The sequence below is a fragment of the Scyliorhinus canicula genome, chromosome 6, assembly GCF_902713615.1.
Source record: "Scyliorhinus canicula chromosome 6, sScyCan1.1, whole genome shotgun sequence".
Lineage (NCBI taxonomy): Eukaryota > Metazoa > Chordata > Chondrichthyes > Carcharhiniformes > Scyliorhinidae > Scyliorhinus > Scyliorhinus canicula.
In genome coordinates, this window is record NC_052151.1 from 9,544,483 (window position 1) to 9,556,754 (window position 12,272).

The 12,272-nt window shown below is 47.1% G+C and overlaps 1 protein-coding gene across 5 annotated transcripts in view; it reads left to right on the plus strand.

Annotated features, from left to right (window-relative positions):
* The window catches only part of LOC119966976 (dynein heavy chain 8, axonemal-like), a 1,648,910-nt gene that overhangs the window by 88,883 nt on the left and 1,547,755 nt on the right, over positions 1–12,272 (plus strand). For 4 of the 5 annotated variants that reach the window (XM_038798944.1, XM_038798946.1, XM_038798947.1 and 1 more), the window contains one exon: positions 1,612–1,696. The exons of the other annotated variant lie outside the window; for it this stretch is intronic. In XM_038798944.1, coding sequence (XP_038654872.1) covers positions 1,612–1,696 — 85 coding nt within the window. The remainder of the gene's footprint in view (positions 1–1,611; positions 1,697–12,272) is intronic. 5 annotated transcript variants of the gene reach the window in all.

Here is a 12,272-nt window from a genome sequence, read left to right on the forward strand (position 1 = left end):
TCGACTGAGCATCATCCATCCTTTCCAGCTGTTTACTAAGAGAGTTAATTTCAATGAAGGTGTGAAACCTTTGCTTTTAACTCAATGCTAAAATTTTACTTGGTTATGACTTGAAAGACCTGCCTGTTTTAAACATTTGTCACTTAATTCAATTGAAACTCTCATCCATGCTTTTCCAGATACTTCCTAAGATAGTTACATTCAATGAAGGTGTGAGCCATTGTTTTTAGCTTACTACAAGAATCATGTGTGTTTGCTAAGCCTGCTTGTGAGAAAGAATCTGCATTTTATAATCCTGCTCTTTGCAGCTGCTATTAACCTTTCATGGGATCGTTCCCTGTATCCTGTCATGTTTCTCTCAGACCAGATATTGCCAGACTTCCATGTTGCAAATGACACATTTTTCTGTATTTTCAATTACACTCCGATCACTCAGTGTGTAGATGTCTTCTCTGGGCTTTGAAAACCAGGGTCCCGTCTTCTTGCGATGATTGTGCCTGGGGAGCTCCCAGGTTATCACTGAGGATCTGTTCTGATGTTCCTTTCTTTATACTCATGATGATTCAATCAAGACCCATTGTCCTCTGGTACACCCTTGTCTGACCAGCCATCAGCTCATTTTGGAGTCTGTTAGCTTCCCGTAACAGCCTCCCCGAACAGGCGTCAGAATGTGGCGACTATGGGCTTTTCACAGTAACTTCATTTGAAGCCTACTCGTGACAATAAGCGATTTTCATTTCATTTCATTTTCATTTCTTTTGTCTGTTCTTCGTCCTGCTGCAAAGTTGACCAATTGTGTCTGGAAGTTTGTTACATATTCATAGAATTGTCTTATTCTTTTTTGTAACTGTGAATGTGTAATCACAATACGATAACGAGTGTATGCATTGACTTGAGTGCTCTTGAAGATGCCCGGTATCGATTCCAGCCAGGGCCTCGTGAGAGTTTCTTTTCCTGGCCAATATGTCTCATCAGCCTTTATTCAATACCATAATTCTAAATAGTCCCAGTTATCTGATTTACCATCTGATTTACCTGTTGAGAGTAGTGGCTTATAAGGGAAAAGCCGGGTGCATAGTTTAAAAAAGAAATCTTTATTATTGTCACAAGTAGGCCTATATTAACACTCTAATGCAGTTATTATGAAAATCCCCGAGTCACCAAACTCCGGTTCGGTTACACAGAGGCTGAATTCAGAATGTCCAATTCACCTAACAAACACGGGATTTGTGGGAGGAAACTGGAGCATCCAGAGGAAACCCAGAGGAGACACGGGGAGAATGTGTAGACTCTGCACAGACAGTGACCCAAGCAGGAAGTGAACCAGGGACCCTGGCACTGTGAAGCAACAGTCCTAACCACTGTGCTACCATGCCGCCCAACTGTTTTATAGACTCGAGATTATCTATGAGCAACAGTTTAGGAGTTTGTATCATCTTGATAATGATTTCAGATTTGATTGCAAGAGGGAATTGAGTTGAAAAAATTTAATGATTAAAAATTCATAGCAAGATTTTTTATTTCCATTTGATGAAGTAGAAAAGTAAATGTGCATCATTTGAAATATAATTGTGACTTGTAAAATACATTAATTAACACTTTTGTTCACAGCTCAAGGATTATGATGATTTTTTTTCGAAAGGAGGCAGAAATTCACTTTTGTTCTTTTACCAAGAATCTGACCCACCAATAATAGGTAAAATTTAATTATAGATAAGATTAAAGCATGATCAATATTGATGTGTATTCTCTCTTTGATAAGTGAAATATGACTAAGGAATTGGGGGAGGAGGTTCTCAGTAGCTGATGGCGGAGTTCCCATTGCGGCGCAGAATCTTGTGTCAGGGAAACAAAGGGATCGGCACCCATTGCCAATCTATTTGCGATGCTCTGGTTCATCATTGGCAGAAGCATCTAATTTCACATGCTGCGCCAACAGGAGGATGCAAATGGATTAAAACAATCCATTTGCATCCTATTAACAGGCTGGACATCAGATTCTCCACGTCCCCATGATGCTCAAGCCTTCATTGCCTCATAGGGGCAGCACGGTAGCACAGTGGTTAGCACAGTTGCTTCACAGCTCCAGGGTCCCAGGTTTGATTCACGGCTTGGGTTACTGTCTATGCTGAGTTTGCATGTTCTCTCCGTGTCTGTGTGAGTTTCCTCTGGGTTCTCCTGCTTTCTCCCACGTGCAGGTTAGGTGGATTGGCTATTAAAAATTGCCCTTAGTGCCCAAAAAAAGGTTAGCTGGAGTTACGTGGATACGGTGGAGGTGTGGGCTTAGGTAGGGTGCCCTTACCAAGGGCCGGTGCAGACTCGATGGGCCGAATGACCTGCACTGTAAATTCTATGATTCTATGTTTGCTGCGATTCATGCAGGCATGGATTGGTGCAAGGAGGTGCCAGTGTGGCCCTAACGTGATAGACCTCGTGATGAGCTAAGGGGCCAAGTACCTCAGGTAGGTGTTCCCGAAGTCCATCAAAGGCCCTCCCACCCATTAGTCACCCCTGTCTGGAAGCTAACGAGCAGTCCACTCATAAATAGTGAAGAAAAATAGCTGCTTTTTAACTCACCTGTTCCTTTCGCCTGCTGCCTCAGGCAGATGTCTGGTAGGTGTGTGTGTGTGTTTATATGATTGTGTGTGTTATTGTGGATGGGTATGTGTGTGTTATTCCATTTTATTTCTCCCAAATATACTGGGAAACTTGACTTTCAAAGAGGGGCTACGGATCAAGGACTCAAAGGTGAAAGAGCAAAACGAATACTTAATGAGAGATATGAGGCTGAATTTTATGGAACCTCTCCAGTAGGTTTGAAAACGGATGGCTTCGTTGAAGTCGATGTGCGAGACCTGCAAATGAATGCATTTATCTGGGAGGTGGAGAGGCTGCGAACTTGTAAGGGAGCAGTTCGGTGTGGCAGGATAGAAATTGGGGCTGAGGCTCGTGGCCTCCACCACTTGCCTAGGAGTCGGAAAGTCATGGCAGCCAGCGACTTTGAATCTGCCTGTACTGAGTTTGAATGAAGACTATGATAAAGGCCGTAATTCTACAGTCTTTTCGATTCGCTTTTCCGAAGGCCGGATGCCACCATCTGTCGGTTTCCCATTGGTATGAAGTGGATTCAATGGGAAATCCCATTGACAAGTGGTGGAAAGATTGAATCCCACTGCCAGTGAAAGATGCGCGGCCGAGAAAAATGCGGTTGGGGGACTGAAGAATTCCGCCTGTTCATTGGGAAGAAATTGCTATTAGGGATATCTTCAAATTGCTACAGATTGGAAAAGCGTAATATTTTTAAATAAGTAGCTGTACTTAGATTTAACTGAGAAGCACCAGGAATAAGAGAAAGTTCATAAAATCATAGAATCTCTACAACGTAGATGGAGGTCATTCTGCCATCAAGTCTACACCAGAGAATCATAGAATTTACAGTGCAGAAGGAGGCCATTTGGCCTATCGAGACTGCATCAGCCTTTGGAAAGAGCACCCTACCCAAGCCCACACCTCCACCCTATCCCTGCAACCCAGTAACCCAGTAACCCACCCAACCCTTTTGGACACCAATGGCAAGTTAGCATGACCAATCCACCTAACCTGCACATCTTTGGACTGTGGGAGAAAACCGGAGAACCCGGAGGAAACCCACACAGACACGGGGAGAACATGCAAACTCAGCATAGACAGTAACCCAAGCCGCGAATCAAACCTGGGACCCTGGAGCTGTGAAGCATATGTGCTGACCTCATGCTCTGAAAGAGCACCCTGCCCCACCGTAACTCCATAACCCCACCTAACCTTTGGACACTAAGGGGCAATTTTAGCAAGGTTAATCCAACTAACCTACATATTTTTGGACTATGGGAGGAATGCAGAGCACCCAGTAGAAACCCACACAGACATGGGGAGAACGTGCAAACTCCATACAGTCACCCGAGGTAGGAATCAAACCCGGGTCCCTGGCACTGAGATAGCAGTGCTAACCACTGTGTCACCGTGCTGCCCATAAACCAATATAATAAAGTAATACATATAATCCAAAGGAGAATAAAGTTAATTTAAGGCAAGTAGAATTAAGATATGGCAGGATAGCTCAGTCAAATGGAAATGCATTCTGTAATATGTTTTCCTTAGAACCGAGAAGGTTGAGAAGTGATCTAATTGAGGTGTACAAAATTATAAGGGACCTGGATAGGCTAGACAGGATAGATCTTTTTGCCCTGGCAGAGAGATCAATTAGCAGCGGGCATAGATTTAAATAGAAGGATTAGAGGTAACATGAAGAAAAATCTTTTTAGCCAGAGGTTGGTGAACGCCTTAAATTCACTGCCCAAATTGATGGTTACAGCTGAAACGTCAACTCATTTAAAACGTGCCTGGATCTTCACCTAAAGTTATGTAACTTGGAAGACTCTTGGAAGGTGCTAGTAAGTGGGATTAAAATGGGCAGCTATTCTCTTTTTTTAGCTGGTGCAGACATGATGGGCTGAATAGCCATTTGCTGTGCTGTAACCTTCTGATGGCTCTATGGTAATTCCCAGGGCAGACAATGCACTCCAATTATATGGGCAGCACGGTAGCATGGTGGTTAGCATAAATGCTTCACAGCTCCAGGGTCCCAGGTTCGGTTCCCGGCTGGGTCACTGTCTGTGCGGAGTCTGCACGTCCTCCCCGTGTGTGCGTGGGTTTCCTCCGGGTGCTCCGGTTTCCTCCCACAGTCCAAAGATGTGCGGGTTAGGTGGATTGGCCATGCTAAATTGCCCGTAGTGTCCTAAAAAGTAAGGTTAAGGGGGAGTTGTTGGGTTACGGGTATAGGGTGGATACGTGAGTTTGAGTAGGGTGATCATTGCTCGGCACAACATCGAGGGCCGAAGGGCCTGTTCTGTGCTGCACTGTTCTAAATTCTTGTTGCGTCCACCGGCTTTGGAAGGCTTCAAACATAGCGATGGGTACCCTATGTTTTCCTTCCACAGTCTTCCAGCCATGAATATAGCTACAGAAGAGGGGCAGACAGTCAGGCCGGATGACCCTCTTGACTGCCCACTGCCTGGACATGTTAATGGCTGTGTTGGCCAAACCCATGAGTAGGCATACAAGGAGATTCTCGTCCCTCCTTGTCCCATTCCGCACCAACATGGGTGTTGAAATGATGACCCTGGGATTAAAAGTCCCATTATCTGTCAAAGTGGTTACCTGATGTGCCTCTCATAAATATACGTTCATTGACACTGTTTGGATGTCAACATAGTGACTACTCAATAAACCCATAGAACATAGAACATAGAACAGTACAGCACAGAACAGGCCCTTCGGCCCTCGATGTTGTGCCGAGCCATGATCACCCTTCTCAAACCCACGTATCCACTCTATACCCGTAACCCAACAACCCCCCCTTAACCTTACTTTTTAGGACACTACGGGCAATTTAGCATGGCCAATCCACCTAACCCGCACATCTTTGGACTGTGGGAGGAAACCGGAGCACCCGGAGGAAACCCACGCACACACGGGGAGGACGTGCAGACTCCACACAGACAGTGACCCCGCCGGGAATTGAACCTGGGACCCTGGAGCTGTGAAGCATTTATGCTAACCAACATGCTACCGTGCTCCCATATATGCAAGATTAAACACTGGCCATCAGTCATGAGTGTGCTGCGTGACCAAGCATCGTGCAAGCCATCACCTGTCATTCATCTGCTCTGATCTCTGAAAATGTGTTTATTGAGGTTGTTGCATCTGTTCCTGTTATTGCCCTGATGTCAGGCGTGGGTGGATGACATGAGTACTCAAGGAGAGTTAAATCTGCTCTGAGTGGTAAGGAGTGTGGCGACTAGGGGCTTTTCACAATAACTTCATTGCAGTGTTAATGTAAGCCTACTTGTGACAATAAAGATTATTATTATTAAAGTGGGGAACAGTTTGGGATCTGCCAAACCTCTGTGCACAGGTAAATCCGTGCTGTTACGCAGGCCCTGTACGCCGAGAAGAGTTCCTCCACTGCTTTGGGAGAAATTGATACCGAGCTAGCAAGTATGCGAAATCTTGTCATAATATCCAAAATAACAACACCGACTGACTGGGTCAGTTCAATGGTGTGTGTAAAGAAGCTTTCTGGGGAATTAAGGATATGCATCGATCCTAAAGATCTTAATAAAAATAGTAAAAGAGAGCACTATCCTATACCCAAGTATGAAGATATCATCAGCGAAATGGTAAATGCTAAAATTTTTCCAAACTGGATGCCTCTAGAGGATTTTGGCAAATGCAGTTAGATGACGCAAGCAAGAAGTTACATACATTCAACACACCGTTTGGTTGATACTGTTTCAACAGAATGCCAAGAGCAATGACACCTACTGAACAACGGTATGCCCAAATAGAAAAGGAATGCTTAGGTTTACTGACAGAAATTCTCAAGTTTCACGATTATGTATATGGTCTTCCTACATTTACAGTCACCTCGGCATTGAAAAATGCAAGAGAAGAACAGGACAAGCTGTTTATTGGCCAGGTATCAACCGAGACATCACAAATCTTGTACTTGAGTGTGAAATATGTCAAAAATTCCAACCTGCACAATGCAAAGAAAAATATCTACCGCATGCATTGAAGAAGACTCTGTGGTCAAAAGTAGGAATTGATTTGTTTCAATTCAATGGCTGTGATTACATGTTCATCAAAGACGACTTTTGAATTATCTTGAAGTCATCAAGTTGTCAATTTCTTGATCTGTTATAAAGGCTACAAAACAAATCTTTGTGATACATGGTATTCCGAACATTGTATGTCTGATAATGGATCGTGCTATGATAGTCAAGAATGGGCTGAATTCACCAAAGAATATAATTTTTCTCACATTACATCAAGTCCGGACTATCCGCAATCAAATAGGAAAGTTGAGAAAGGGGGTCACATAATGAAGCAACGTCTACGTAAATCCTTTGATTCTCATGCTGACATGAACCTTGCTTACTCAACTACAGAGCACTCCGCTTGCCATGGGTTTATCACCAGCACAATTGTTGATGAACAGATGAACAGGGAGTTAAGGACTACTCTTTCGTCCATGAGACTACCTGATCCAGATCATCTACTTGTAAGTAAGAAGATGCAACGTCAACAAGATGTACAACAATACTACAATCAACATGCAACTACACTGGAAACACTGATTCTCCACTTGGTGGTTTAAGAAGGACAACCAGGAATAGAAGGAAGACGGACAGACTCAATTTGTGAATCATACCTGTTTTTTTACTTGCTTAAATTCATGTACATATCATGTATTGTGTACAGATATTATACATTTTTTCCTTTTGATAATAGAAAAGAAATGTCTAAAAAGAAGGGGGGGTGTAATGATATGTATATAGTCAGGTTAGTGAAGGGTTAATAATTACATCTCTGTGTAAAGAGGGCGTTACTACTTCTCTGTATTTAAGTCAGACTCTGAAGGAATTCTGGGAGTAGCATAAGGAGAAAGCATAAGAAGAAGTTTATAGTAGATAGATTTAGCATGAGGTTAGATCATAGTGTAGTTAGTGACTAATTCGATTATTGAGTACTGCAAGACAGATTGAATATCGTTTACTTATTATCTGTAGCTCAGTAGAATGTTTGAACTTCATTTAATTAGTAGTGTAATAATAAATTAGTTTTATTTCGCACAGTGAGGAACAGCGTGGAGAATGCCAGACCCGGCGAGTTAGAACAGCGGGGGAAGGGAGAGCAGCTTCAGAGAGAAAACCAGCGTGGATAGCGACAGACCCGGCGGGTTAGAACAGCGGGGGAAGGGAGAGCAGCTTCAGAGAAAGAAACAGCATGGAGAGAGGTGGACCGGGAGAGTTAGAACAGTGGGGGAAGGGAGAGAAGCTTCACAGTGGAGAACAGCGTGGAGAACAGCGGGGGGAACGGAGAGTAGCTTCAGAGTGAGAAACAGTGTTGGAGAGAGGTGGACCAGGAGAGTTGGAACAGTGGGGGAAGGGAGAACAGCTTCAAAGGACCGGGAGAGTTGGAACAGTGGGGGAAGGGAGAACAGATTCAAAGTGAGGAACAGCACGGAGAACGGCCAATTAACACGGTGGAGGGGGAGCTCACCATAAACAGTGGGAAAAGCAAAGAGTGACATCAGAGAAAGGCAGACCGTCCGTTCCGGTGGCAGCGATGTACTGAGCAGGCGCGCATCAGTTGGCTGTCCAGCAGAGGCAATTTATCGAGAATTTCGGCCTAAAAAGCCTGCCAAAATGCAGCGAAAGACACACAAAAGGAATATGCGTGGAAATAATAATAAATTGAGGGGACGGCGAGTTGCAAGGAGCAGCAGCGAAGAAAAAGGTTCAGAGCTGAGGGCGCGCAGAGAGGCGGGGGAAGTTGGCCAACCGAACAGTGGAGCAGGATAAGGCGGCCATCCCCCTGCACAGGGGGAAGAATGGAATGGAGAAGTGTGCTGTAAAGGAAGTGAAACGCTATAAAGGCGATCAGGACGGAGCTCCACACGATGATGAAGGAGGTGGTGTTGGAGACAACAAACAAAATGCTGTGAACCATCGAAAGCCTGGAAAGGAAGGGGGAGGCCCAGGAGAAAACAATCCTGGAGTTGGAGAAGGCTGCCTCTGACCAGAGCGACAGGATCGTAGCTCTGGAAACCGAGGTGAGAAGGTTGGTGACGATCAGGGGAACCTAAGAGAGAAAGTGGAGGACCAGGAAAACAGGTCCAGACGGCAGAATGTCAGAATAGTGGGTCTGCCAGAGGGGATATCGGCAGAGACCCAACGGGCTACATCACCCAAATGCTGGGCAAATTGTGGGGGGAGGAGGGACGGCCCCAGAAATGGACAGGGTGCACAGGTTGCTTCGACCAGGCCCAAAGCCGGGGAGCAGCCCAGAGCAATTATCGTGAAACTGCACCGGTTTCAGGACCAGGAAAAAATCTGAAGGTGGGCCCGTCGGATGAAATCGTGTATGTGGGAAGGGAAGAACATAAGGGTGTACCAAGACATTGGGGCGGACCTGGCAAAAAAGAGGGCCGAGTTCAACAGAGCAATATCAGCAATCTCGCGATTTGGGATGTTATTCCCGGCCAGACTCTGGGTAACATTTAAGGGAAAGGAACTGTATTTCAACACCCCAACGAGGCTGACGAGTTTGTTAAATCGAAAAAACGGGGAGGAACAACCGCAACAACAATGAAAGCTGCAGGGACGGAAAAAAGAATCGTAACAAAGAGCGGAGGACAGACCGCAAACGGAGACAATAATATCATGGAACTGTATGCATCTATTTTCTGTTTTACGCGGGAAGCTAAAGAAATTTGGCATGTCTGCATTGACTCTCTCAAACGTCTACAGATGTGCAATAGAGAGCAACCTATCCGCCTGCATCACAAGTCTGGTATGGCAACCGCTCGGTCCAAGATCGCAAGAAACACTTGCCACCCCCACATTGATTTTGTATGCACCTCACGCTATCTTAGGAAGGCAGACAGCATTATCAGAGAGCCCTCACACGCACAGGTATTGCCTTCTTACAGACCCTTCCATCAGGCAGAAGGTATATAAGTCTGAAGACCCACACATCCAGACATACGAACAGCTTCTTCCCCACAGTTACAAGACTCCTCAACGACTCCCCCTTGGTCTGATATGTTCCCTGTAAGAACACTATTCATGAAGTCCTATGCTGCTCTGCTCATGTATTTGCTTTGTTTGGCCCCTTGTTCAGCACTGTAACCATGTGGCAAATGTATTATACTAATAATCCACCAGTATATTTGTATCTGTGCTATACTGTTGCCATTGTTAGCTTCTCCTATGGGCCATGGTATGGCATTATCCAGAGGGGAACATGTTGGGCATGTATGGGCACCGCCCATGGCTCCTCCCCCTTGAAGGGAGGCATAAAGAGCAGTCGACCTGCAGGCAGTTCTCAGCATTGGTTCAGTCTGAGGCAGGCACTGTTCTAAGTTGATTAAAGCCACGGTTTACTTCTACTCATGTCTCGAGTGAATTGATGGTTGCATCAATTTAATCAACTTAAACACAACTATGGAATCGGCCCTCAAACCTGACCGACTGGAACTCGATCCGCAGGCCGCAGAGGCGAAAGAAATTTTTTTGCCCTGGCTCCGCTGCTTCAAGGCCTATCTCGCAGCCTTCTCTACGCCTTCCGTCACCGACGAACAGAAGCTGAGCCTCCTCCACGCACGGGTGAGCCATCGAATCTCTGTTCAACTCGACGGGGCCTCCTACGCAGAAGCCCTTGCGATGCTCGAACGCCTCTATGTACGGCCTGTGAGGTCTACGCACGACACATCCTCGACACTTGCCGCCAGCGTCCCGGGGAATCGCTAGACGACTACCTACGTGACCTCAAAGTCCTCGCACGCAGCTTTAACTATCAGGCCATTACGGCCACTCAACATATGGAACTCGCCATCCGAGACGTCTACGTGTCGGGAGTCGGGTCCAACTATGTGAGACAGCGCCTACTCGAAAAGGGGCCCTGGACCTGGATCAGACGGTAAAGTTAGCCTCCTCTCTTGAAGTAGGGTTCCAGAGCCTTAACTCGTTCCCTGCTGACCACGCGACCCCCTCGTGGACCCGCGGCCAAAGACTGCCCCGGGTCTATGCCGCGTGGCCACCCGCCTATCATGGGGGGGGCTACACTGCAATTTCTTTGGCCAGTCCCAACACCACTGGCAGCACTGCCCTGCCCGTAACGTGAACTGCAGCAGCTGTGTGAGAAAAGGACATTTTGCCAAAGTTTGCTTGGCCAGGTCCAAGAACTGTTTAGCACAGTGGAGTAAATAGCCGGCTTTCAATGCAGAACAATGCCAGCAGCGTGGGTTCAATTCCCATACCAGCCTCCCCGAACATGGAGTAACTCCATGTAACCTCATTGAAGCCTACTTGTGACAAGCGATTATTATAGGGGCTGTTTAGCACAGGGCTAAATTGCTGGCTTTGAAAGCAGAACAAGGCAGGCCAGCAGCACGATTCAATTCCCGTAACAGCCTCCCCGAACAGGCACCGGAATGTGGCGACAAGGGGCTTTTCACAGTAACTTCATTTGAAGTCTACTTGTGACAATAAGCGATTTTCATTTCATTTAATTTCTAACTCACAGGCCCGATCCTGAGACTCACAGGCCCACAGACCCCGCAGTGTGGCAGCGTGTCTGCCGATTTCGCCCCCTGCAGACACGTCATCAGCATCGTGCTGTCCGTGGGGGCAGCCATCTTCCGCCCTCACAGCACGTGCGACTCATCTTGGCCATGCTCCCCCACGCGGCCGGCCACGTGCAATCCATGGGGGCCGCCATATTGGACGGCATCTTCCTCACCGCCCGCCACGCTCGACCAATGGGGGCCGTCACCTTAGCCGCCATCTGCTACGCTGCTCGACGCGTACGATCAACAAGAGCAGTCAGCGCGGAGCCACCCCAGCACCTCCGACCACGCCGACTACATGCAACTCAGCGCGGTCACCCTGGACCAGTCGCACCTCCGGAGCTCTATGATGACCGTCCGGATAAACGGGCACGAGACGCCTTGCCTTTTCGACTCAGGGAGCACGGAAAACTTCATTCACCCGGACATGGTAAGACGCTGCTTGCTCACAATTTTCCCGATGCACCAAACCATCTCCCTCACCTCTGGGTCGCACTCGGTGCAAATCCAAGGGTGCACCGCAACCCTAGAAATACAGGGCGCTGAGTACGGCAATTTTAAATTATATGTGCTCCCAGACCTCTGCGCTCCTCTCCTATTGGGACTAGATTTCCAATGCAACCTCAGGAGCCTAACCCTGAAGTTCGGGAGGCCCCTACCCCACTCACCATATGCAGCCTCGCGACCCTAAAAGTTGACCCTCCCCCACTCTTTGCAAACCTCACCGCTGACTGCAAACCAGTCGCGACCAGAAGCAGGTGGTATGGCATACAGGACAGTACTCTTATCAGCTCCGAGGTCCAGTGACTCTTGCGGGAGGGAGTCATCGAGGCCAGCAATAGCCCCTGGAGAGCTCAGGTGGTAGTCGTCAAGACCGGGGAAAAGAACCGGATGGTTGTAGATTACAGCCAAACCATAAGCCAGTACACGCAACTCGATGCGTACCCCCTTACCCGGATTGCAGACATGGTAAACCAGATGGCACACTACCGGGTGTTCTCCATGGTGGATCTGAAGTCTGCATACCACCAGCTCCCAATCCGCCCGGAGGACCGCCACTACACAGCTTTTGAAGCAGACGGCCACCTTTTCCACTTCC